Source organism: Lemur catta, chromosome 25 (assembly GCF_020740605.2).
Source record: "Lemur catta isolate mLemCat1 chromosome 25, mLemCat1.pri, whole genome shotgun sequence".
Lineage (NCBI taxonomy): Eukaryota > Metazoa > Chordata > Mammalia > Primates > Lemuridae > Lemur > Lemur catta.
Window position 1 is genome coordinate 12,379,608 of NC_059152.1, and position 27,683 is coordinate 12,407,290.

A 27,683-nucleotide genomic window follows, 5' to 3' on the forward strand; every position below is an offset into this window, starting at 1 on the left:
TAGGATTAGGCTGACAGTTCTGAGCATGGGGGACACATAGGCCTCAGTGACAAAGATTGACCTGATAAACAACGCACACAAATCTGCTTCCCTTTGAGTTCGAAAATCAAACAATACCTATTTTAAAAAGACTTAAAGCAGAGCATAGAATTCCCCACTACAGCTCTTCACTGTCTTCATCTTGGCTTCTTCTTCTACCATCATTCAGATTAAGGGAGGATTTGAGGGAAGAAAATATATTTTATTTTATTTTATTTTATTTTTTTTAATAAAGTTGGGAGTCGAGAATGAATTGACAGGGTAAGTATACAAGTTTAAATAAAGTACACTGTGGCTATGGTTTATTTAACATGCCACTGAAACTTCAAATACTTCTTTAATTTAGCACACCAGATTCAATTCAGTGAAAAATAAAAGCATAAATTAGTGACTAAAATATTTTCACTTACTGCTAAATAATGTACATATTTTTTTCACCCCATAGAGACAGGTGTGGAATACACAGCTATGGAATAGGTGAAGGATACTGGGTAATATCCTTCCCCTATTAGGATACAGAGGGAACTGAAGGATTATTTCTAGTAATCCTAACGAAGCCAATAAGATTACTGAAATTAATCCCTAAATTTCATTTTTATTATTGGGTTTCAATTTTCCCCTTTGAAAAATAAAAGACCTTCACCCTGAAGTCCTGGTAAGTATAATTCTTGCACCTACTGGACAGAAAGAATATTCATGCTGACAGGGCCCTGGAAGAAAGTCCCCAAATGCTGAGGACAGGCTCTGCGACTTCTATCAGTTTGAACCAGATGAAGCTGCTATTTTTGTATGTCAGAAAACTATTGAGTACCAACATCTTTATATGGCACAACCTGTCCACGACCTATCCTTTGAGCAGAACATACTCACTTCCTGCATTTCACTACACCTTAACCACATGTTACTGTCTACGTGTTAGCTGTATCCTGAAAGGTGAAGGACGCTGGTAGCCACGTTCTGGATTTCAGGTGTTACTCTGCTAATCTGCTGTAACAGTCCTTCGTCTTTGAATATTCCTCCTCTCTCCTTCCTGGCCTAGCAAACTTCTCTGTGTTTTTCAAGACTTGGGCCAAATGTCATGTATTCCCTGGAGCCTGTGGGTGTGCCACTGCCCTCCCCCTCGCACACCTTGCCACGCTCACAGCCCTCTCTGCATGTTCCTTGTTCGCTGTCATGTTGTCACTGCGTAATTATTTTATTCCACCCACATGACCAGTGGTTCAAAAAAATTTTTTAACAACTTTATTGAGGTATGATTTACATGCCATGAAATCGACCTAAAAACATTCTGATGCTACCTTTTTCCCAGTGAGACTCTCACCTCTGCTAAGTTAAGATGATACTGAGCCACAGTGTCACCAGAACATACCAGAGCATACCTAATTCCTGCCATCCAATTATAACCGACAGGGACCAACCCTTTCTCACAGCTGATACTGCGGTAACTATGAGAATCTTTCCAGAAAGATCTCTGTCCTATTTCCTTACATCCTTCACACCCAGTGAAGAGCTGAAGACAGAGCAGGTACCCTGTGAATGTTTGCTGAAGGACGTGCACACACCTCGCCTACGTATGGTTTCACCAGCACTTGACCAACTAAAGCCTCCGCATCCCGCGTCTTGTCGATGGTGGCGTACGTCCGCAGGCAGTGTCGGACTATGTCCACGCTGGAAGTCTGCAGGCCTTCGAGCATGAGCCCTTCCAGCGATCGCTGCAACATGCCTGTGATGCCCGCGATACGCTGCAGGAAAAGATGGAAAGTGAAGAAAGCTCCGGTTGGAACAATTTCTAAAAATTCAAATATATACATAGCAAGTCTCTTACACCAATAGAAGACACATGTAAAATTAAAATACTAACATTTCCTGAAGAGTAACAATGAATCCCTCCTCCGCCCCACAATCTCTTTATGAGTAAATCTCTGCTGCATCAAAGAAATTAGACAAAATTACAGAATGAGAAAACAGTTACTTTCCTCTTAAGCTACAGAGTAAATGTTTATGATAACCATCATGGATTTAAAGCCCAATTAAGGCCTTTGGATAAATTAAATATGTTTCAGAATTAATTTTACTCTTATAATTTAGAAAATGTGACTAGGTCTTTACCCAAAATCTATAATGTGTGACACTTAGGAAGCACGGCCCAAAAAACAAGAACTGAAAAAAAATTCAAGGCCAGCTTCAAAATCCTACAGATCAACAATTACTATCAGGGGCATTACTAGGTTAAACCAAAATTATTTACCAAATTCTTAAACACCAAATTGTGAAAATCCAAAACAACACTTACTGGTCTTACTTTGTCCAAAAGAGGCATGCCTTTGCTCTGAACAGCATGAAATTGTAACTGGTTAAATTCTGTAGCAATTCTCTCCAAAATTTGTCCAGTCAAAAGTGGGCTAGTAGAGACCACAATTACAGAAATTTAATTCCTAAGGTTTCCATTTACAAGAGAATACAGCATACAATTAGCAATGTGATGCTCTAATACCCACGATGCTTTCACTTTCATCACAGTGATTTCCCACGGCCACCTTGTCACAACGTGAAAGGCTAAAGTGCCTTTCATGTCATCAGTTCATGTTCTCTATGAGCCACATGCACAGCGTGTTCTAGACGCAACGGGAAATCGGTTAAGTGCAGGCTACTGACGCTGCCTGGCCTTGAGCCACAGGGCCGGCCAGGCCAGTGTGGGCGCAACTGTATGTTTCCACCACTTTCTCCAAGCTATTCCATTCTGCATTCCATTCCAACTGTCTGCATCTTTTTATTTATTTATTTTTTTTTGAGACAGAGTCTCACTCTGTTGCCTGGGCTAGAGTGCTGTGGAGTCAGCCTAGCTCACAGCAACCTCAAACTCCTGAGCTCAAGCGATCCTTCTGCCTCAGCCTCCCGAGTAGCTGGGACTACAGGCATGTGCCACCATGCCCGGCTAATTTTATATGCATATTTTTAGCTGTCCATATAATTCCTTTCTATTTTTAGTAGAGACGGGGTCTCACTCTTGCTCAGGCTGGACTCGAACTCCTGAGCTCAAACGATCTGCCCGCCTCGGCCTCCCAGAGTGCTAGGATTACAGGCGTGAGCCACCACGCCCGCCTGGCCCTGTTTGCATCTTTACTCTCTCTTCTCTCTCTCATCCTATCCTATCTCATACTGGGATCCTCTTCGATTTCTCTACTTGCCTCATTCTCCTTCTAAATACCTCCACTCTTTTAAAAATACCAAATTTTGTCTCCTTAATAAATAAAACTGGCCCTCCAGCAGCAATAAAATATCTCAAAATAGCTTTTAAAATTACATTTATCAAACAGCTGAAAGAGCAATCTGAATGCTCTGAGTCCTAGTGAGAGGACATTATTTGTGTATCTGCCACAAAGTTCAATAAATATACTTTTTCCCCCTAAAACCCATTATAAAGTGTCAACACCACTCAAAAAAAGTAAAATGGCAAAAGAAAGTATAAAGGCCTTGAAGCACCTGCTGGGTTTGCTGAGGCGTCCTGTATCTCATGATATAGGATGATCAGTTAGGGAGGAAAAACGTCCATATCACAAAGACGTACAAAACGCCGCACTGAGACCATCAGTGGTCACCCAGCCCTGTATCCATGGCATCTAGTTCAGAGGGAGAGGAGAGAAACTGCCCAAAGTGGCCAACCGAAAAAGTTAATTCCGTCCTAAATTTCCCTTCTTCCTCAATAACCTCATGTTAATTAGTTATTTATATCCAAACACTTCTTGGCCTAACGAGCATGATATATTTAGTATTCACTAATATCGCCCTAGTTTTACCTTCTGTACAGCTCGAACTTGCTGACATGAAGTAAAGAAAAGCCCCTGGAAGGTGATCACAGCAAGGAAGAATGCAGTGTCTATTATATTAAAGACGGAACATTCCAAAGGAAGGTATGTACAGAAAGAAATCACTGGGGTAATCAATCGGAAGCCTGTTCCTCACTAGTAGGTGATGTTGGTACCTTTTCTTAGGACACTGTGGGTACAACCCAGGTAAGACCTGGCCCCTGATGTCAGGGACCTTACAGACTGACGGGGAAAGCATCCAAGTCAATCAACAGTTGACTACATGTAAGTTCTCTGGTAGGTGGCTAGGAGGCCTAGATGGAAGCACAGATATGGAACATCTAAATCAGAGAGGTAGGGAAGACTTCCTGGAGGAGGTGGTCCTATAATCGAGTTTTATAAAAGGTAACCTTTGTAGCGTCTTGTTTGTACATTCTGTTATAGAACTGAATGGGACACAGTTTAAAGAAAGCAAAAAGGATCAACAGTATCCAACGTAATAGAAAATAAATTTTACAAAAACAAATCCATGTTATTTTATAACCTGCATTTTTTCACTTAGCACAGTATCCTGAACAACTATTTCTCCACACTTTAAGCAAGTCTTGAGCTGGATTTGGAAGGAACAACAAGAATTAGGCAGGTGAAGGGGAAGTGGAAGGGAAAGAAAGGGCCTCAGTACGGATGCATGGCCGCACATTAAATTACAAAAGCTGAAATTAGCAATGCTTATGGCAGTTAGGGAAACACAGGTAGTTCTAACAGCTTTAGTGAGAAATACAGGAGAAGTGGCAAAGGGTGGTTTGCAAATTTAACATTTACCCTAAAAACATTCAGAAACCACTGGAGGACTTTAAGCAAGAGTGAGATGAGATTAGACATATCTGAAGAGCAAGCTGCCAGCGTGGAGTCCGTGTCCCAGAGAAGATGAGGGGTCGGTGGGGAGGCCACTGCCCGGAATTGGGCAATGGAAGAAGAGCTAGAAGGGAGGAGACGACATCTCTCAGTCTGAGATGATACAGGGGCACACTCGACAGGATTTCCCTGTGAACAGGAGGAGGAGATGAATGAAAGACAAGGAGAAAATGACCCTGAGATTTCTAGCCTGGTTACTAAAGGAAATGGAGGTATCATTTCCTAAGACAAGGAATGAAAGAGAAGAGTGACTTTTTTTTACCCATGGAGAGAGGTAGGGAAGGAAAGAAGATGACGGGTTCAGTTTTCAACAAGATCAGTGTGAGGTGCCTACAGAACATGAAACAGACTCGAGCAGTCAGACGGACGTGGGTCTGAGGACTAGAGGTTTGTCCGGAGAGCACCATTCAAGGAGTGAAAACCATGAGGCTGGAGGAGGTTGTCCAGGTGCTGATTAAGAGTAGAGCGCCGAGAACAGTGCCCTGGGGAAGCTGGCATCAAGCGGGCAGTGGGGGCCACTGGAGAAACAGAGTAGGAATGGGCACAGACGGAAAGGAAACTGGGAGGAAGGCGTCGTGGTGCTGAGTGGGCAAGGACAGGCCAGGGCTGTGGAAGCTGCAGGTGCGAGAGAGCAGGAGACGCCGACGGGCTCCACGCAGGGCGGGCAGCAGTGGTGACTGTGACAAGCGCAGATGAAGGGGCGTGGAAGGGGCAGAAACACAAGTACAGAAAGCGGAAGGAACAAAGATGGCAGGGACTGACCCCTTCCGTATACGTCTCGACCAGGAATGGAAGTAGAGACCCAGGACAGGAGAATCACTTCCCTTCTGGATGCCTTGTCTATTAAACTATAACATGAGAGATTACGGAGCACGTACTCTCTATGGTCCCTCCAAATCTAAAACTCTGACTCCCTGGGAAACTCACACGCCTTCACGGTGTGATGAGGACTTTGAACTACGGGTATATTCAATTTGGTCTTGGTCACTTTTCCAGCAGCTGATCCTGTATTACTCACGGAACAATGTTACGTCCATCAATGTGACTTCAGAGACGCTAGGGCTAGACCCAAACGGGACGTGTGTAAGGGCCTACTGTACGCCAGGTACCGGCTGGCCGCGGCTCAGTGGGTTGTCAAACAACCCTGCAAGTGGAGTTACCGTCAGCCTCACAGTACAGACGGCAACACTAAGACATGGCGCAGGGCTACCCCGCTGCTACGAGCTCTCTCCACCGGAGTGGGGTTCCCACTACTGTGATAGGATCCATTCAACCCACTTTCTGAGTCACTCATTATCTGGCTGATTTCAAATTCAGAGTAGGAAGGTAGTAAGAAAAATACAGTATAACAAAACAAATGGTCACCTTTTCTTATGTCATAAGCTTTTTCTTTGCTGTGTATAAATTTCAACTAAATGTGTCCTGAGCTATTTCTTAATGATATAATGTCAGTGTATGTTGAACTTCAAGATACATCAACTGTAATTTAAAAAATCTAAGATGAATGCTATTCTACATCTTGAAGATCAATAAGGATTTTGCTAATCCATGGGTAAGGCAATTCCAAAACCAAAAATCGGCCCCAGAAAGTCTGCTTTCCTTAAAGGCGTGTGTTGGCACTGTGGCCTGCAACCGTCAAGGCTTCATATCACCATGAACCATGAACTTCACCATTTCGTGCTCTCTGCTTTTCTTGAGCTACACTGAACAACACTAAGCCACAGACCTGGTTATATTCTCTGGGTGATGGCCACACTTACAGCCGTGACTCAAGCATTACAAAAGCGGCCCACGTAACCAAAAACATTTGTACCCCCATGATATTTTGAAATAAAAATAAAATCACTAAGCCATTGACTTGTTTCTTTTTTGTTAGAAATGAGCTCTAACTCAAAAAACATTTTAGCTGGGTGTGAAGTATTAATTTCTGTGTTATTTACAAAAAAGCACTTACCTGCTGGCTTCTAGTGCAGATGCTTCTTTAGAACTTTGAGAGTTTAAGATTTTTTCAATTTTCTCAACTGATCGAATAACTTGTATAAGCCTCAACACACACATCTATAAAAATAAAAATTAAGGGGAAAATGTTATCATGATGTTTAATCTTAATTATCTTGTCATTCTAAGTGCAGGAAAACACAAAGCCAAAAGCGAACGTAAACTACTTACAGCATTCTACATTTTGAATATTTCTACATAACACTGAATTCCCAAGAATGCAAACCTTAATTCTGGCTTTCTAAGACAAGCATATTTCAATATTCTATCACAGGTTTCTAGTTTTAAAAAAACTAGACTTTTTTGCTTTCTTATATTCTGCATTCTTATTCCTGTTTTCATTTCCCTTCTTAAATCAACCTTTCTTTTGGCACATTTTTTCATGTTTTGATTTTAGTTTCTGGCCATATTTATCCTTCCATTTAGGTATATGTGCATCATACACCTAAATACCTAAGTGGCAATTCATTAAAGACATTTATTACACAAGGCAAATATTATCAAAGCGTTTGAGAAACATTTTAAAAACTCTCACCCTCAAGAGAACAAAAAAATACAAAGTCACTCATTAACAAATAGTTATTAAGCATCTTTTATGAACCAAGACATTCTTCTAGACATTAGGGACATGAGTGAATGAAACAGGCAAAAACCCTCTGCTCTCGTGAAGTTGGCAATCTTTTCTAGCAACGCACTACATTCGTGAATCTTGGGACAAAAATTGAGAAGAGACCTAAAGCAGAATTAGGCAGAGGCTTCTTTCCCTGAGATTTTAAACAAGCGTGGTAGTAAAGAAATCTAGAAAACACTGGGGAAAGCATCAGGCTAGAGTTAGAAGTCTTGAATTCTACTTCCAATTCTGCCATTATATAATTATGATTACAAAAAATCAGAAAACGCAGGACCCCTGCAAAGTAAAGGCAGTGCATACAGAGAGGTATATAAAGGGAGAAACAAAAGCAGCAACACCACGGTGGGGAGCAGCACACTCCGTTTTCTAAAACTACAACCCTCCAATAGAATGTTAAAAGAGCTTGCTTTAGAAAGCCCACTTACCCCCTAACCTCTAAAATGTGAATAAAAACACCTTTACAGGGGTGTTGAAAAAATAATATGCTCAGAAAACTTTAAAATGCTTCACTGTTGGTTATTACTGTTTCTTCTCTTGAAGAGGAATTTTAATTTAGTGACCACTCAGGTACCTCTAAGTTTCTGTCTTCTTATTTCAAACAGACAAGACTGAAGGCGGGAGTAGACGTGAGGAGGGGATGTTAGCCGGCACGTCACATAAGAAATCTATGATTTCTTTAAAAATGTTCATGCTACCATAAATAAAGCATAAGGAGAATATGCAATTTTCTTTGCCTTTTTAAAAAAAAAATTAATTACTTCGCGCCATCCCTCTTGTTCATAGGACTTTAATCAGACCAGGAGTGAGAAGACCTGGGCTCTGCCCCTCAGGAGTCTTGCGGAGCTCCTGATCCCTGCATATGAAAGACAGACACTCCTCTCTGCAACGGTATCAGGAGGAGGAAGTCAGACCGCAAGTCTAAAAGTGATTGCTACTACCAGGTGCTAGAGTGAGTCAATGCTTTAATATTATAATACTTGAGCATACCTTTTTTTTCCTAATGTCCTCTTGTTTAGACATTCGTTCATCTACTGCCCGAATTCCTTCACTGACAGATGATCTAAGACTCTTTAAAGAATTAAAAAAAAAAAACACAAAACTGTACTGCAGAAATTGCTTTGTAACTTTATGAAATGTACATATCTATTTCAATTCCACAGGACTTAATATCTGTGGGCTAGTATTATACAGATCTTGACAAAATTACAAAATACTAGATACAATTGCTATGTAGGGTACTCACGGTTTAGGGGCAAAATGACATGTAAAGCCAAGGTCACACAGGATTAACTGCCAAAAGGAAATTAATACATATACAAGGAGCATCGCAGGTGATCAGGGTAGAGAAAGGATAACTTGAGTCAAAGTACAGGGCCATGTGGCACAGGGAACGGGACAGAAGACATCCCAAGACGAAAGGCGGGAGACAGAACTGGCACGACATGCTCAGGGCCAGGGGAGCACACGTGCAGGGGCACTGCAGGTCCATTTCAGAGAAAAGTACAATACACAGGAAGGGGTCAATTTAGGAGAACTTTGCCCAGATAAGGCCTTTAGACTAGAATCTAATTCTACACGTTTTAAGCACTAATATATATGATGAAAATGTTGTTTTGGGAAAATTAGGAATGAAGAAGTCAGGAAGAGAATGGCCAGGAAAAGGGAGAGGTCACAGGTGGAGAAACATGCCCAGAAGCTAATGAATTAAGCCAAGTGTGAGACAGTTAGAAATTAGGGCCAAAATGAAGGTAATGGAAACAATAGAATAAACTGGACAAATCACAGAAACTCTGCAGAGAATGAATTCATTCATTCAACAAGTGTTATGAGACACCTATTAACTGTCAGCCGCTGTGCAAGCCAGTGAGGGTACCACGAGGACCAAGATAGACACAGTCTCACCCCACAGTGATCTCAGAACCTCACAGAGTAGCTTCATGAGTTGGAAGTCAAAAGGGGCAGAGCAGGTCTATGGATAAACCCAGTAGACAAAAAGCAGCTGTAAAGACAGGTGTGGGGCAGGGAGGGGACACGATGCTGGCGGGTGGCAAGGTGAGACCAGAGCCCGTGGGTGTGAGTTGTCCACAGAGTCGGCAGGAGGCAGGAGAGTGCAGCCGCCTCATGATGGAGGGTTTAGAGAGGAGGGTGGGAGGCTAAAGGCCGAGGCTCAGGAAACACCCCATCTTCACAAGGAAGAGGGACACCAAAAAGAAGGCAGGGAGGCCATGCCGGCCATACAGAGGCCAGTGTGAAATCCGACAGCGTACCACAAAAGCCGCTTCCCTTCCATTCCAAGGAAAAGTACTTTAACAAGTTTTTTAAAAAATCAAAATAAGATATAAACATTCGAAAATATTTGCTAGTTCTAGGCACAGCTCAAGACTTCTCTCTTTCACAAGTTATTTCTTGCCTACTCCTTCTGTGGACTTCAAAGCACTGACATTTCTGTTATTTTACGTTTTTTTCAGCACTATACATGCACTGAATGTTTACTATGTCATCTACTGTGAGCCTACTATGTGCCAAGCACTGTCTTAGGGGCTAGGTACGTAAGGCCATTTGAGCTGCGCATGACATAATGGTGACTTACACATGTAATGACGGTGCAGTGCACCAAGTTTACGGCAGCTCATCAATGCTCAGAGAGCCTGACACAGACCTGGGGGTGGGGCCAGTGGGGAGAGGACAGGGTGGGTAGCAGAGTTTTCCGTTGGAAATGATGCCAAAACTCCCTCCCCCATTGCTATCCAGATAGAATCCCTGTCCCCAGTGGCTTAGAGGCGGGGAGTCCCATTCCCATAGCAGGCATTATCTCAGAGAAACATTAAAATACAATGCTTATTAGACATTACATTAATTTTATGTTATACTTCAGTTACATTAGGGCTTAAATACCTTTTGAGGATTGGTCTAGGAACCTAACTACACATAAAATATGATTTGGGAAAATACTTGTAAAACTACAAGTTTTTAAAATATAAGCCATTCCTAAGTTGGTGACTACCTACATATGAGTGAGGTGGCACTAACAAGTTGAATTTTCAAATAGTCGTCTTCTCTTCCCTCCACATTTTAAAGCTGTCTACTCTGAGAATCTGTCACCTTCAAATCAAACATGTCTTTTAGGTTGTGGCATCACATGCAAAAAATACAGAAGCATTTACAACTTTTTTGGCAGTGAGTACGGTAATTACTAACCATTCAAAAAACAAACAAACAACAGCCTAACAGATTAAAGGAATTCTTCTAAGGAAGAGGCAAACAAGCATATCATGCTTTATGGCAAATTATTTATTTGGGGAACTCACCAGAACCTCTTCTCGTAATTGTCCCAAAGGCACAGAAAGCTGGTTGAGGGCTTTGTCCATGCCAACCTAAAGGCAAAAATCACGTTGGCACAAACACATCACAATCAAGTATCTACTTAATGATCAAAGCAGAACTAAGGTTATTCTTTCTGCATAACAAAAATACACAACCAAATATTGCTAAATAACAAAATAAATGTTATTTTGCCATAGTGTTGATAGAGTATGAAAAAAAAACCTATTGATAATACATGAAAACTATAAAAATGAGGGAAGTCATTATAAATGAAAACCTTATGCACAATTTGCCTGTGGATGAAAATTTTTAATGAATTTGAAAAATTTTAACTGGAGGTGAATAGCTGTCTATAATTTATGATTGTCAACTAGCTAATGTGAAATTCTGATGGATTATCTCTCTCCTAAACATCACAACTCTTGAGAAAAATCCATAGTAAATAGAATGAAAATAAAATTTTCTGGGTTTCTAATCCTACTGGAGCATTTAACTTAGTGTGTTTCCCAAAGGCAAATACGGCTCATTAATTTAAATGCTTCTTAACATTCCCATAGAGGTGGCTACTTTCTTACTTCTTTGGACAAACATATTTAAAAGCAAAATAAAATATGAACAAGAACACTAAAAAGCAAAGTTTGGGAGTATTAAAGCTCAAGCACTTCTAAACTACTTTTATAAACAACTTATATGTTCATGACAAATTATTAAATTTTATAAAACCAAACCTCCTAGAGATCAATATTGGTTAATGTTCCTTCAAGAATATCAAATTCAAAAAATATCCAAGCTATAACAGCCTTAAATGAGTAAAAACTAAATTCAAAAATGTATACCTAGAAAGGTTGGTTCTTTTATTAATAGGCTTAACGATCTCTTCAATTTTCTGGGGGGAAGTCAACTAAAAGATTTTTAAAAACACTCAGCACTTTTAAAAATAAATATGAGTGAGAGAGAAATGGTGTGTATGCAAATGTAGGAATCATTGACTTAAAGTTTACCAAGTTTGTTGAAAGGTTGACAAAATCTGCATAATCCTTGTTGATGAGTTCGACCATGGCGGTTTTAAGAAGTTTATAATAGAGTTCCAGGTCATCTCTCAGTTCTTCCAACTGCACCCGCTTCCTGCAGTCAGACACAAAATGATCGACATCGAAATCTTCCTGAAAAATAAAATCAGGAAAGAAAAAAATTGCAATGATATCATATTACATATAAAAATAAAATGAGAGAAAGAATAAGAGAGAAAGCCCATTCTAATAATTTACAAGGCTATATTGCTGCAGGAAGAAAGTACCTTTGATGATACATGATAACTAACATAAAGGTGCTTTTTCATTTTATAAAGGCAACATGAAGAGTGGCCCCAACCCAGAACACTCTCTTCTGTTGTCTAAATTCTACAAGTGAATTTATTTTTCAAAATGACACATTTCAATTAGGCTTTTCTCAAAATAGAAATCGCTTCCCCCCCCTTAATTTTAAGGAATAAATATTCAATATAAAAATTTCAAGCAACAAAGAATTATATAAAAGAGAGTAAAAAAATCACCCAAATTTTCACACTGTAGAGATAAGCACCATTAATATATTTTTTCTCTGTTTAACATTGTGAGGCACATCCTTCCAGACTTTTTACATGTGTACACACACACACACTGAATCTTAATGCTCGTGCTGTTGTGTTAACTGCTTTTCCCCATACAATAATACACCTTGGATGTCTTTCCATGATACATACAAATGTACGTTAACATTTTATATGGGTTTTGAGTATTCCATTTGAACAGATGCTCAGAAGCTTGCTTACACAACTTCCAAGTACTGCTCTCAGAGGATTAGCTACGCTTTCTGCTTCCCCTTTACAGCATTCCGAGGGCCCTGGTAGGCTGACACGCTTGTAGCTAGCACATGACTGTTCACTTCTCCTGTGACTCTTACTCTTGCTAATCAAGCTGTTTGGACACCAAGAATCAGACATGATGATTACTAAACTTGTTAAGGCCACTTGAACTTACTATCACAATTACATAATTTTATTAAACATTGTATAAACTAATGAAATATGAATGGAAACAAGATAATTGTTTTTTATGAAAACTAAGGCAGATGCTTTGGAAATATCTGACACATGCAAATGGCTAAGAAAATTTTTGCTGAATTAGATATGAATGAGATAACCATGAACCTGGGAGGGCAGGGGGCAGGAGGACAACACAAATCTAGAAGGATTCTACAACCAGATTCTTTGGAAATGTCTTCAGGTTCTCATTCAACTGAAAGAAACAAACTGAATGCAAAGAGGACAATACAGAACTTTAATGAGCATATCAATATTTCAGAGAAAAGAGCTTGGCACCACATCAACGGAAAAGAAATGTACAAGAGTACTTGTTGAACGGTTTTAGTTAACCAACCAAATACCTGCTCTGATGATGTCAGATATGAAGACTTCTCGCCGATCCATAACTTCACAGCCACCTACTGAAAACCCACCTACTTCTTCATCTGTGGCCAGAATCAGCCAGGACATCTTGCTCCTTAAGAGCAAAGATAAGCAAACAGATAACTCCTTCTATTCACACTTACATAGCATGTCACAGAAAAAACATGGGAGCAGGACTTGGTTTATAATCCCGGCCTTGATCCTAACCAGCTGTAAGACTTAAGGCAAGATCACTTTACCTACCTCAGTGAAATATTCTTTGAAGGTCTGTCCAGATCTGGACTTCAGGAAGCCATTCTAAATTGTATACCCCAGCTCCGGTGAACAAAACTGTTAGGTAATACTAGTATTCAACTTGCCAATTACATATTTGTTCTCAGATAAACATATGTTACATAGCATAAGAACTAAGTTACTCAGGACATCTACATCAGGCAGCTTTTGCTGTGACAACAACCCCAAACTCACAATGGCTTATAACAACACACACTTATTCATTTGCCATAAATATTTTTGTACTATAGATCTAGTAAACATTTAAAAAGAACTTAAAACCAATATAGTTATGGTCAAATGATTTTTGACCAGGGTGCCAAGACCATCAAATGGGGAAAGAAATGGTGTGGGGACAAACTGATATCCATATGCAAACAATGAATCTGGACACCAATTTCACACCGTATACAAAAAATTTAACTCAAAATGGATCAAAGATTTAACTATAAGAACAATAAAACTCTTAAAAGGAAAACAAAGGTGAAAATCTGCATGACCTTGGGCAATGGTTTCTTAGCTATGACACCAAAAGCATAAGCAATCAAAGAAACAATAGATAAATTGAACTTAAAAACTTTAGCGCATAAAGGACAGTATTAAGAAAATAAAAGGAAAACATACAGATGGGAGCAAATATCTTCAAATCAAGGGCTTAACATACATGAAACTCTTAAAACTCAACAAGAAAAAGACAAATAACCCAACTTAAAGATAGGCAAAGGATTTTTTTTTTTTTTTTTTTGAGACAGAAAGAAAACTCTGTCACCTGGGCTAGAGTGCCATAGCATCAGCCTAGCTCACAGCAACCTCAAACTACCTGGGCTCCGGCAATCCTCCTGCCTCAGCCTCCTAACTAGCTGGGACTGCAGGTGCACACCACCACGCCTGGTTAATTTTTCTAGTTTCAGTAGAGACGGGGTCTCGCTCTTGCTCAGGCTGGTCTCAAACTCCTGACCTCAAGCGATCCTCCTACTCAGCCTTCCAGAGTGCTAGGATTACAGGCATGAGCCACCGTGCCCAGCCTGGGCAAAGGATTTGAATAGACATTTCTCCAAAGAAATATGATACACAAATGGCCAATAGACACATGAAAAGATGCTCAACATCATTAGTCATTAGGGAAATGTAAAACAAAATCACAATGAGATAACATCTCACACCCGTTAGGATGGCTATGGTAAAAAAAAAAAAAGAAAAAGGGTGGAGGGGGAGCAGAAAATATGTGTTGGTGAAGATGTGGAGAACTGGACACTTCATACACTGCTGGTAAGAACATAAAATGGTACAGCCACTGTGGAAAACAGTTTGGCAGTTCCTCAAAAAGTTAAACATAGAATTACCTCAATTCCACTCCTAGGTATACCTGAAAGAGTTGAAAACTTGTACATGAATGTTCATAGCAGCATGACTTATAACAGCCAAGAAATAGAAAAAAACCCATATGCCCATCAACTGATGAAGAGATAAACAAAATGTGGTATATCTATATAATGGAATATTATTCAGCCATAAAAAGGAATACAGCACTGTTAACATGCTACCACATGGGCGAACTATGAAAATATTACACTAAGTGAAGGAAACTATAGAGGTATTGCATGAGTCCATTTATATGAATACGTCCAGAGTAGGTAAATCCATAAAGACAGAGAGTAGATTAGGGGTTGCCAGGGAATGGCGGGAGGGGAAAATTGGAACTAACTGCCAATAGGTACAAGGTTTCTTTTTGGAATGATGGAAATATTCTGGAATCAGATAGTGGTGATGGTTGCACAACACAGTAAATACACTAAAAACGAGTGAAATGTACACTCTAAAATGCTGAATTTTATGTGTTATGTGAATGTACCTCGATTTTTTAAAAAAGAAAAAACTTAAATATTACCAATTAAATATTCAGATGCATTAAAAATTCTAAGGTAACAGTAACTGAAAAGCCAGAGTAGCAATATTAATTTCAGATAAACCAGATTTCAGAGCAAGGAAAATTATTAAAGAGGAGCATTACATCACAATAAAGGAGTCAAATTAATTAATTCTCCAAGAAGATCTAACAATCCTTAATGTGTACATGCCTAACAACAAAGAGTCAAAATACATGAGGCAGAAACTGATAGAAATGCAAGAAACAGATGAATCCATTATGATAGTTAGAGGTTCCAACATTCCTCTCTATCAAACATGGACAGATGCAGCCGGCAGAAAATAGGTAAGGATACAGCTGAACTCAACAGCACCATCAATCAACCGAATATGATGAAAATCTATAAACTACTTCGTCCAACAGAAGCAGAATACACTTTCCTCTCAGGCTCACACGGAATATTCACCAAGACATAACCCATTCTGGACTGTAAAACACACTTTACATTTAAAAAAATAAAAATCATACAAAGAATGCTCTCAGACCAAGTGGGATTAAACTAGAAATAAATAATAGAAAGATATCTACAACACCCGCCCCCGGAGTACTTGGAGATTAAATACACTTCTAAATAACAAATGAGACCAAAACAAGGTCTCAAGAGAAAAGAGAAGATATTTTGAACTAAGTAAAAATAAAAATACAACTTAGCAAAATTTGTGGGGTGCAGTAACATCAGTGCTTAAAGAGAAAATACAGCACTGAAAGCAAATATTAGAAAAGAAGATCTAAAATCAATAACCTAAGCTTCTACCTTACAAAGCTAGGAAAAAAAAGAGTAAATTAAATCTAAATCAGCAGGAAAAAATAAAAAATAAAAATCAGAGCACAAATCAATGAAATCAAAACTAGGAAATTAACAGAGAAACATCAATGAAACCAAAAGCTGGTAATTTGAAAAGATCAATAAAATTGATAATCCTCTAGCCAGGAAAAGCAAGAAAAAAAATAAGCCATTAACATCAGGTCAAAGAGAGGCCATCACTACTGATCCCATGGCCACTAGTGAAATTGACCAAAGATTTAAGGAAGAAATTAAACAATTACAAGAAATTATATAATTCTACAATCTCCCCCCAGAAAACAGAAGCAGAGGGAACACTTCCTAACTTATTCTATGAGGCCAGTAATGTCCTGACACCAAAACCAAAGAAACATATTATAAGAAAGGAAAACTATAAACCAATATTTCCCATGAACATAGATGCAAAAATCCTCAACAAAATCTAGCAAATGAAATCCAACAATGTATTAAAAAAAATCACACACCACAACCATATGGGATTTATTTCCACAAATTACCAGATATGTAAAGCTGTTTCAACAATAGAAAATTTATTAATGTAATCTACATCAGCAGAATATAATCATATTAATAGATGCAGAAGAAGCATTTGACAAAATCCATACCCATTCATGAAAAAAAACCTTCAGAAAATTAGGAATAGAGGGGAACTTCTCAACTTGACAAAGAACATCTACAAAACCCCCATAGCTAACATCACATTAATAGTGAGAAACTAGAAGCTTTCCCCCTATGATGGGGGAAACCACCACTCCTATTCAACATCGTACTAGAAGTCCAGACAAATGAAATAAAAGGATATAAAAGCTATATTGATTGAGAAGGAACAAATAAAACTTTCTTTGCTCTCAGATGATGTAGAAAAAAATCCCAAAGAACCAACAAAAAAAAAGTCCTGGAACTAATAAGCGCTTATAGTAAAGGTTGCAGGATCCAAGGTCACTGAGATTTTCCCCTATGTTATCTTCCAGAAGTTTTATAGTTTCATTAGGTCTATGAGTCATTCTGAATTAATTTTTGTGACAGGTCTACATCTGTATTCATTTTTTTACATGTGGTATGTCCTGTTCCAGAACTGTTGTTGAGACTGTCTTTTCTCCATTGTATTGCCTTTGTTCTTTGTCAAAGATCACCTGGCTATATTTGTGTAGATCTAATTTTGAACCCTTTATTCTGTTCCATTGACGTGTCTAATTTTTCACCAATACCACTCTGTCTTAATTATCGTAGCCTTCATGGTCAGTCTTGAGGTTGTATAGTGTCCGTCCTCTGAATTTACTTTTTTTCCTCAATGTTGTATTGGGTATTCTGTGTCTTTTGCCTTTTTAAATAAATTTTAAAATCAGTTTGTACAAATCCCCGGGAAAGCCAGAAGTTGATCAACAAATCACAAGAGGCATTAGAATACAGGAAAATAAGTCAGCAAAACAGACCAGCTGCAGACAATTTAAGAACTGTTAACTAGAATAGCAGCGACCAATCAAATTTAAAACCAAAGTTTAAAAGTGTAGGTGCTTTCATAACTTGTTGCACTCAGTGATGGCAAACAACGACTAATACAAGAGAACTGGGGGATTAATCATTTAAAGTTTGCCTGAGACCCAAATATTAGTATCTTTAACATTGAGAAAATTTCATAGATCAACAGAAGATCAAAATTCTCCAAACTGCCTCATGCTGAATGCCAAATATATGGAATTATAGACTCACTGGCTACTGCAGCCAGGACAGAACCCAGATCTCCCTGGTGTCATCATTCTGTACTCACGATGATGGAAGGTTCTACGAAGGGAGAACACCAAGCTAAGGATATGATCTCTGCCCTCAAAACATGTTCAATCGTACTGAGATGAAAGTGAATACAAAATATTAAGTGCTAATCTCTGCACTACATTGGGGTTTAAAAATCAGCATGAGCTCGTGTGTGTCTGTGTGTTCTGAACCATTCTTTAAGACCAAAGGACAGAGATGAGTAAATGCCCTGTATACTCAATAAACTTTATGTAAATATTCACTATGTTGACTCAGGCACTGCTAAAAGAACTCGGGACAGAGGAATGAAAAGCAAAGACAAGGTCCTTGTTCTCAAGGAGCATATATTCTAATGGAGAAATGAGAAAATAAACATGAAAACAAATAGACACGATATTGATGAATAGTGAAAAGTGCTACAAAGAAAATAAAATGGACACTGAAAGTGAGTGACGACAGGAGGTACTTTCACTTGGATGACCAGGGAAGGTTCTGACAAGGTGAGATCTGAGCTGAGATTCACATGACAGAAAGGAGCTAGCCATGGGGAAAACTGTGGGAAAAGCATCCTACCTCAGAGAGAAGCACGCGGGCAAAAGCATCCCTGGAGCACTCCCCTCTGGCCCTGCCCTCACGCCTGGTCCTGTCTCCAGAGCTGTGTGGCCCCACTGGCACTTGACCCAGTCGGTCTGGAACTTGTGTCTCCCAAAGCTCATTCTAAACCTTTGTTCGGTTACCAAATTATTCAAGCTTGAGAAAGTCAAAATGCATGCTCAAGAGCTTCCCAGCATCTATGGACAGATAACCTTAAAAGTTCTATGAAATAATAACACTTAAATTCTAAGGACCTTATGTTCGAATAGATTAATCAATTTTCTAACTCCTCTGTTCAATACTATACCTGTGTTTGACATATTGACGAAAGGCAAAGAAAAACCATATCCTGTCAAATTCATTTAACAAATATTTGAGCTCTGTTCCAGCTGATTTCTTCTCTTTCTCTCTCCTTTTTACCCCAGTTTAACACTAATGATAATCTACGTGGTGTTTGAGCATACGTTTTCAACCTAATTTCTTGAGCTCGTTAGCAGAATTACGTTGTTATGAAATGCTCAACTCTGCATTAGGATCACCTGAGGAAGCCTAGGCCCCAGTTTATGATTAATTTGTTTAGTTAAATGTTCAAAGAAATTTGATGTTAGATGCTATACAACTAATTAACAAAAATGATCTATTTACATCATACTTGTTATCTAATTTTGAACAAAGAAATATCACAAGTAATAACCAATAACTCAAGGGGCCATGAGTTCAACATTTTATTCAAGTGATAGAATTCACAATATCGCAAGAAGTGAACTGGAAAATCAAAAGCAAGGACAGCCCAAAAAGCTTCTTTTTTTTTTTTTTTTGAAAGTCAGAACCTCTTTTTACCAAGGGCCAACTGAATAAATGGTGTATGTCCAATGGTAATGATCTCATATCATCACGAAAAGTATTCCACATGAGACAAGTTTTCTATAAAATGAAGTGCAGCACAAGTTCCATATATGGGTAATGAGGATTTCTGTGGCAGTCAGTCTCAAATATATTATTTATTTCTGTCTCAAACTGCAGCTGAAGAGAATTCAAGCTTTTCGTAAGACTAGCGTCAAAACTGTGAGCCACCTGTAAGGGAAGCATTTTAGTTGCTGCAAAATAATGGGTTGTGTAGGGCACTCAGCAACTCTGAACTTGCATCTGCTTTTTGTCATTTTTCTCTTTTCCTTTTCTGTCAGCAGGGCAGGGGCAGTGTCTCTTACCACTGTCACTGAGTCTGCCTCAAATAGCCCACTCTTCCCTCCTGTCACAGTTATTGCATTTTAATCACAGGCCAAGGGTCCAGCACACCAGTGGTGTTAGAATTTCTTCTGAAGTAAGAGATGGCCCTCAATCTTGTCCCTACTGGTAAAATGCAAGAGCTTCAGCATATGGACTATGTGACATCTTTTGGGCTGTTCTTGATTATATTCCAGACATCACACATCCCAAAGTTCCCACATCTAGAAACGAAACTGTCATACTATTATGTTTCTAGTACATATAGTACTGAACCCTGTATACACTACGTTTTTTCACTCTCATGACAGCCAGCCACGAAGTGACTAACAGGTGGGTAACACACGCACACACTGGACAAAGGGAGGATTCAATTCCAGGCACGAAGGAGGGCAGTGGCACGAGATTTCCTCATGTTACTCAGAACAGCATAAAATTTAAAACTTAGGAATTGTTTATTTCTGGAATTTTCAATTTAATGTTTTCAAACTTAGGCTGATCCCAGGTAACCGAAACCTCAGAAAGCAAAACAAACCGTGGATAAGGAGGTACTACTGTAGTTTATCTCCTCCTAGTTCATTAACACTGCAGATGCTGACCAGGAGGCTCCCAATTTCTACTTTCACTAAAAAGGTATCGTGTGCCAACCCAGAGGGTCAACAAGGCCCCTAAGAGGTGGGCTTTTAGAAAGGAACTGATGAATAAAAGTTCAATGTCGGCAGACTTTTGACTCAGCACAGAAACAAACTGCATATCCACAGAAACTACCCATCTATGCACTGAGCTGCTTTGGAATACTTCAGATGTTTTGGAAAATGTTTTCTCAGGACCAGGCAGAGTCTGACCAGCCTTCTGTTACATACAAGGTTAGATATGCACTTTGAAAAGAGCACCCTGCCTGCAATGTAGAACATGGACTAGAAAAAGGCAAGAACGGACGCAAGGAGACCGGTAAGAAGCCATTAGAGGATAATGGCCAGAAATAACGATAACTTAGAAGATAGGAACAGAGGAAGGGTGAGTAGATGAATCTAAGAGATATTTAGGAAGTAAAAATCACAGGGCTCGGTAACAGATTGGGTTTTGGAAAGATGAAGGAGAGAGGCATTATCAAGGATGATGCCCGGTTTTCTGACTCACAGCTAGATGGATGGTGGAGCATTTACTGAGACAGGCAATACTAGAAGGGAGCTGGGTTTGAGGGGAGGTGGCTCAGGTTTGTTTTTTTTTTCCCCCACAAATTCAGTTTTAAGCATGCTGAGTTTGAAGTGCCACAGAGATATCTAAGGAACGTCAAGGAGCTGAGTACATGAGACTGGAGATCAGGAGACGTTTGGGCCAGAGACATGAATCTGTGTCGCCTGCCTACAGGTGGTCACCTATAGGCCTATAGGAGCGGGTCACCCAGGGAAAGTGTACAGTGTGTGGAAAGGAGAGGACATGTGACTGCAGCCATACTCAGCCACTAAATGGCTATAAGGAGAATGATTACACAAAAGAGACAAGGAGACCAGAGAAGTAAAAAGAAAACTAGAAAGCACGGGTCTCAGAAAACAAATGAAGAGAGCATCTGGCCAGCTAAGTGGTCAAGGAAGGAAACAGGAAAAGTCTGCACTGACTTACATCTAGCTAACTTCGGTGAGAACTGTTTAGTGGAATGATGGCACCAGAAGGAAGTGAGCTTAAGAGTGAAAGGAGAGAAAGTACAGATAACTCTGGAGCATGTGGCTGTGAGATGGAAGAGAGCAACGGGGCAATAATTGTTAGTGGGAGGATCAAGTGGAACAGACTAAACAGGAGTGTGTTGGAAAGCCAATGGGAAGGAGTGCGGAGGGGCGGAGAACAACAGGGTCCTGCGAAGGTGAAGGGACATGGGATCCAAGCCTGGGAGACAGACCCCAGGAGAAAGGAAAGCCCCCTACCCAACAGCAAGGGGATGGCAAAAATGGGTGCAAAGGCTAGAATGGGGTGTTGCCACCAAGATGAAGGAGCTCCCGCTTCATAGCCTCTATTTTTTCTGTAAAACAGGAGCTGAGGTCACACACCGAGATAGAAGGGAAGGATGTGATTTCAACAGCACACCTAGGTAAGTGGGTCTAATTTATCCTTGTTAGCATACCACCTTCTTTCTCCTACTGCCAATATCTCATGTCCCATTTCATCTATTAGTTGGCTGTCCACTCTCTCTAAGGGTGTTCGCACTGTTTTTAAGCTGACAAAGCAAACAGTATGATGCCACCACCAACCCTGCACCAGTAATTCTTCTATCTGCTACTCCTGCTTTTTGATCACTTATATCTTTCACAAACCTGTGTCCTCCTCTATATTTTGCAGATCTCATAAAGACCATTGAAATAAGTTTTTAAGTAGCCTCCTATCCAATGCAACAGATATGACCATGTAATTTTCCACTTTCAACTTGACTCTAACTCCACAATAAATACTACATTAAGCACAAACCCCTCAGTATAGTACACAAGGACCATTACAACTTGCAACCCCACCCTATCTGCCTCTCCTGTCTTATTCCTGGCTATTCTTCCATACTCCATCCACTTTGGATTAAGTGCAGTTTCTCAACTTGCACATTCTTCCTATCCCCATGCTCAAGAGCCAAAACTTTATGTTATTTATCGTTGCACCTTCATGTCTAGATTGCTGGCTGGCACACAGTAGGTGATCAATCAATGCCCGCTGAACAAATGCTACCATTGCACTATCATGCCCTCATCATCTTTGACAACCTAACTACAGTTTCCCACCAACTAACCAGATTTCAAGCAATCTCAACTCTCTTAGTGAAAACCTGGTATCTTAACCTTCTCACGTGCACAAAACCTTTCCAATTACAACCTGTGTGGAATGAGACACATGTAGAAATATAAGCTGGACAGCAAGCACTCCACCCATCCTTTCTGCCACAGAACTTATAAAATGTCTCTTTAAAGGAAGTACATATTGCAAACAACCTGGATTTTCAGGTTCCACCTAGAAAATCAACATTTTATACAGAACAGCCCTTCTGCGTATTTTCTTCTGCATATGAAGGTGTCATTTACCAGCACTACAAAATGTATGGCATATTCAGAGGTATAAGAGCCATGAAAGAATATAAAACTCCTGGCATTCCAGTCACTTCCTCAATTTGCTCTCTCCCTATCTCTATTTTAGAACTAACATTTTGTGCTTTCTACTTCCTGAAGCTGCATTTAGCAAAGGCATTCTGTCAGCTCAGAGAAAGGTGGTGGGGCTAGTGAGTCAGAGAGGATGCTGGTGTTGGGCTTGAAGGAAGCCTGAAGAAATTGAGAGATGAACAAGATTATTCTGTACTCTGAGATTCTTGAATTCAAAACAAGACCCCTGATTTCTACGTGTGCCCTTCCTTCCTCCAGTGCACCTCTCCCCATCACGTATCCTTACTTGTTTCTTTCCACCCTGGTTTCAGGGTATCTCTTAGCCAGGGGGTGGAACAAAGGGTTTCTGGATCAGTGAGTTGACTATGTGTACTCTTTTGGACATCTCACTCAAGTTTGCTTTTTATTAGAGTGGTTTAGCAGGAATACCACTGTGCAAGAACAAGGTGCATTATCCTTGGGTGTAGATAAGTCTCACATATTAAAAATGATATGGTCACACTGCAGGGATCCAGATATAAATACTTGTTCAAAACCAGAGCTTTGGAGATGTGATCTGAATGCAAGTATCAAAAAGGGATAGGCTAATCAATCTAGAAAAAGAAAAAACATATTATGACTTGAAAAGTCATCAAAAAAAGGCAGAAGAATAAGAGATTTAAACTCACTTGTTTAAAATTTTAGGTGTCCACTAATGAGCCAAAAGTTTTAGCTTTTTAACACTGAAACCAGCTACTAAGTGGTGTCAAAAATCCCATCCCTTAAGATATTAAATATAAATGTATTTTTCGAATGGTTTAAGTTCAGACCCAGAGGGATACACCAAATAGGTAGGGAAAGTTCCTTCTAGCTCTTACCCAAACCCTGGGCATTTTTAAGGCTGTGCCTGATGAGCCTTTACGATCAGTGAAATGTTTTCAGTTTATATTTCTTTTCTGTAAGCTTACGTCTTACAATTACCTGCAAACCAATTCCAAGTTCATTTTATAAAAAGAAGTAGGGCAGCTTCAGAAAACAAGAATGGTTTGCTTTGTTGGACTGCAACAAGATCAGTAAGAATCTTTCAAGCTTTTAAATATCCCATTCGAGAAGCTCTAGATGAATGCCAGGCAAAACTTTAGATTAAGTTTCCACCCCCCCTACCCGATCCCTAGGTAGGCACACGGGTTCAGAGATTTGTCCAAGACACACGTACTGAGCCCCAAAGTCAACAAACTTCTTTCCGACAAGGGGACCGGCAACCTGACTGCACTGCGCGGTAACAGGGCCGGGTAAGAACAGGGGCTTCGACATTCACCTCAAAACCACTTGCCCAGAACTTTCAGGCCTGTTCACTTAACACGCACGATTTTGCAGAAGTGCTTTCTCCGCGCTGCACCCGCCGAACCTGAGGCCGAGAGACTGCGAAGCGCAGCACGGTCCCGACCGCGGACCTGACCCCGGCATGCACGGGCCGGGCGCAGGCAGGGGCGGCAGCCCGCGGAGAGCGCCCCGGAGGGCACAGGGGCGAGCACCCACGGCCCGACTCCGGGAAGCGGAGGCCGCGCGCACCTTCATGAATTCGTCCTTGTCGAAGCAGAGCGTGTCCGGCCCTTTGGGCAGGTTCATCCTACTTTTCTCCATCGCGCCGGCCGCCGCCTCTCGGCGCAGAGACCCAAGCTAGGAGAAGACGCGGGAGGCTGCGCAGACCGACGCGGCGGCCGCGGCCCCCGCCGGTTTCCACGGCACAGGAGGCTCCGTTTCCGCCAACATGGCAGCGCCCGCAGCGCAACCAATGAGCGAGGGCGCCGCGGGCGGACGGCGCCGCCGCCAAGAGGGGCGCGGGGGCCGCCGCCGCGGAGCCAGCCTGCCCGTGCTGCCCCCTGCGGCGGAGGGCGGAACTGCAGCCTCGCGCGGGCGCCCCCGGGCCCGCCCGGCTCCCAGCGAGGCGCGGCTGAGCCGGCAGGAACGGGGCGGACCCGCACGCGGGGCTCCCGCCTCTGCCCGCCGTCTCCACTGGGAAGACTCGGCCTGCAGGGCTCTCCCAGCGTCTGCTCCCCGAGACCGCTCCGTTTCGTTTTGCATGGCCGAAACCCGGCCCTCTGGTCCCCAGGCCGGCCTCCAGGTTGGACGTGTCGCTTGGGCTCCTGTCTGCCCTCCCCGCGCCGTCACTGTCCCCCGCGGAGGCGCCGCCTGCGCCCTCAGCCTCGGCACGCGCGGACAGGGGGCGTCTCCTGCTGCGGGCCGGCTGCGGGGACCCGGAGAGGAGAAGGTGGGCAGCTGGGAGCTCCCTGCTCTGCACGGGTCTCCACGGGGCTGAAGACGGCGCCTCGCCACCTGCTCAGTGGAACGCGGCAGATGCACACGTGTGCGCGCGTATTTACACTTAGTCTCAACCAGGAAAGGGCGCGTCTTTGCGTGTGGCCAGCATCGGTGCAATCAAACCCCACTCCCCCCAATTTCTCAGACTGTCTTCCTCCTCCCCCACCCCTGTTTCACTCTGAGATGGTCTTCCTTTTCCTCTTCCCTTGCTTTTTTACTCCTCTTGTCTCTTCCTCCCGCTGTGAATATCGTGGTCAATGATAATGATTCATTTCTCTTTTCTCCTTGAGACTCTGACAACTCACACCGCAAACCTCACTTCACATTCCACTCTGCAAATCTTTCCTTCCGGCAGCGTTGCTTTTATAAACGCATCTAGGCCTCTCCTCTCGATGTTTCTCCTTGGAGATAACAGTAATGCCATGATAGCCCCTACAAACGACTGGGGCAGATGAAGGCCATACCTTACCATGAGACTTCTGTATTTCAGGTTACCCAAAATAGGAAACTGGTCATTTAAAAAAAATGTGGGTGTAGAATCCAAAACTATCAACTCCCTAGCATTGGGCCTGGCAAGCCTTGTCATACAGACTATTCCCTGGCTCAGTGTGTAGAGAAGACGATGGATACGATTGGAGCTGGAAGTGTTACTTGTCCCTGAGGCCGAATCAGTGAGAATGAAGAACTAGGACAGGTGGCTTGAGGAAAAGGAAAGAGAAGTTTATTAATTTGCCAGCAAATGAGGAGTGTGGCAGACTAGCATCTCAAAACACCACCATCCTGTGTTTAAGCAGAAATACAGGACCTTTTAAAGGGGGGAGGGATTTCAGCAGTTGGGCTCCAGTCTATGTGACCAGTGTCACATGTTGTGGCTTTGGGCTATTGTTGGTGGTTTCCGTGGATCTTACCATCCGGATCCTTCTATTGAGCCATCCTGTGGCTTAAGATACTAGAAAACAAACAGCAAAGAACATTTTCCTGCCCCTTTGACTACTGGCCTCAGGCAGGAAGGCAGGTTTTAAATCCCCAAAAGGGGCAGGAAGGCAGGTTTTAATTCCCAAAAAGGGTGGGGGTTTTAAAGGCACAAATCATAAAACATTTTTCCCTTTTTCAGACTTTTGCCTCTGTTACAGAACCTACCCAGAAGATCAAAATGCACTGCCAGAGGAGTGTCTGGAAAATGGCATCCGAAGTTTCTGTTACATTCCTTTGGATGTGGGAAAGGAGTGAAAGCCTTGTTTTCTGTTTGATTTTTTGTTTGCTCTTATTATGAAAATTTTCAAACACAGACAGAAGTCTAGACAGCACGAGGACCCCACCCCAGGTACTCATCACCCTGCTTCAACCATTATCAGCCTGTCTCCTCTGTCCCCTCCCCACCCTCTCACGACACTACCACCTTCTTTTTTTAACTGAAATATATTTTAAAGCAAATCCCAAATATCACATCATTTCCTGTCCCTCAAAACCTCAGTTTACACATCAAAAATGGGGGGAAAAAGACATTTTCTTACTAACCTGCAATGCCACCATCACACCTAACAAAATTAACAACTCTAATAACTGACCACTGAATCTGAGAGCTGTGGGCATTTAGCCCAAGGTCACACTGTTACTGAGTGGCAGATTGCAAACCCAGACAGCCTGGCTTCAAAGCCCAGCACCAGGGAAGGGGAGAGAATGTTGGGCAGATGAAGCAAAGATGTCTGCGAAACCCTGGCTCCCATTTGAGGCTCTGTAGGAAGTCTAAATGAGCTAGAACTTGAATTCTTTCCTTTCTTCATTGAAATTCCCTTCTGACATTATTCCCAGACCTTTAGCAAAGAAATGAACCCAAATGTGTACAGTCTGTTGTGCTAATCTTGGGGGTGCTGAAGGGAGAGATGGCAAAGGGGAATGATGCCTGCTGTCCTTCCAAGATTCAGCAGGGAGCCACCCGGACACAGGCTGTGGCAGTGGTGCAGGCCACCACAGCCAGGAACAGCAGGAAGGACCTTGATGCTGGCAGAGACAAGGGAGGAAGCCCAAATCTGCCCAGAGAACATGGCCCTGGGATCCCACGCAGAGCTGATGATCAACTGGCACGCACCATCTCAGCCGTGCTGCTTGGTAAACACCGTGTAAACTAAAAATAAAATCCTAAGCCCCACCCGCTGACTGAATGGATCCAGCAGGGGTCCTCTGGCCAGTTTCTGATTAGCTAGTACCTGTGCTGTTCAATATTTGTCTACTATTAAATATTTGAATATCATCTTGGGTGATGATACCTACTTCATAGTATTTGGAGGCAGCATAAATTAAAAAGTGGATATAAAGTACCTCATCAGTAGAAGACATGATAAGCAGTCAGTATACCCTAGTTTTCTTCTCCTTTCTCTGAGCGGTACCTTTCTTCAGGATGAAACTTAGTTGACACATTTTTAAACCTTTTTAAGTCTCTCTCTGATATTCCCTAATTTTATGCTCTCTTCTCATTTCTTTACACAGCAGGCACCTGCTACTTCAGCTTTAAGT

At 41.5% G+C, this 27,683-nt stretch overlaps 1 protein-coding gene across 1 annotated transcript in view; it reads right to left on the minus strand.

The window, feature by feature from the left end:
- Window positions 1-24,645, minus strand: part of COG2 (component of oligomeric golgi complex 2) — a 47,045-nt gene extending 22,400 nt beyond the window's left edge. Inside the window, exons 1-7 of the mRNA XM_045537295.1 lie at window positions 24,420-24,645; window positions 11,715-11,876; window positions 10,698-10,763; window positions 8,377-8,457; window positions 6,715-6,818; window positions 2,333-2,441; window positions 1,602-1,781 (exon numbers count right to left, since the gene is read on the minus strand). Of these exons, the coding sequence (XP_045393251.1) occupies window positions 1,602-1,781; window positions 2,333-2,441; window positions 6,715-6,818; window positions 8,377-8,457; window positions 10,698-10,763; window positions 11,715-11,876; window positions 24,420-24,491 (774 nt within the window). The 5' untranslated portion in view covers window positions 24,492-24,645. The remainder of the gene's footprint in view (window positions 1-1,601; window positions 1,782-2,332; window positions 2,442-6,714; window positions 6,819-8,376; window positions 8,458-10,697; window positions 10,764-11,714; window positions 11,877-24,419) is intronic.
- Between the last annotated feature and the right edge of the window lie 3,038 nt (window positions 24,646-27,683).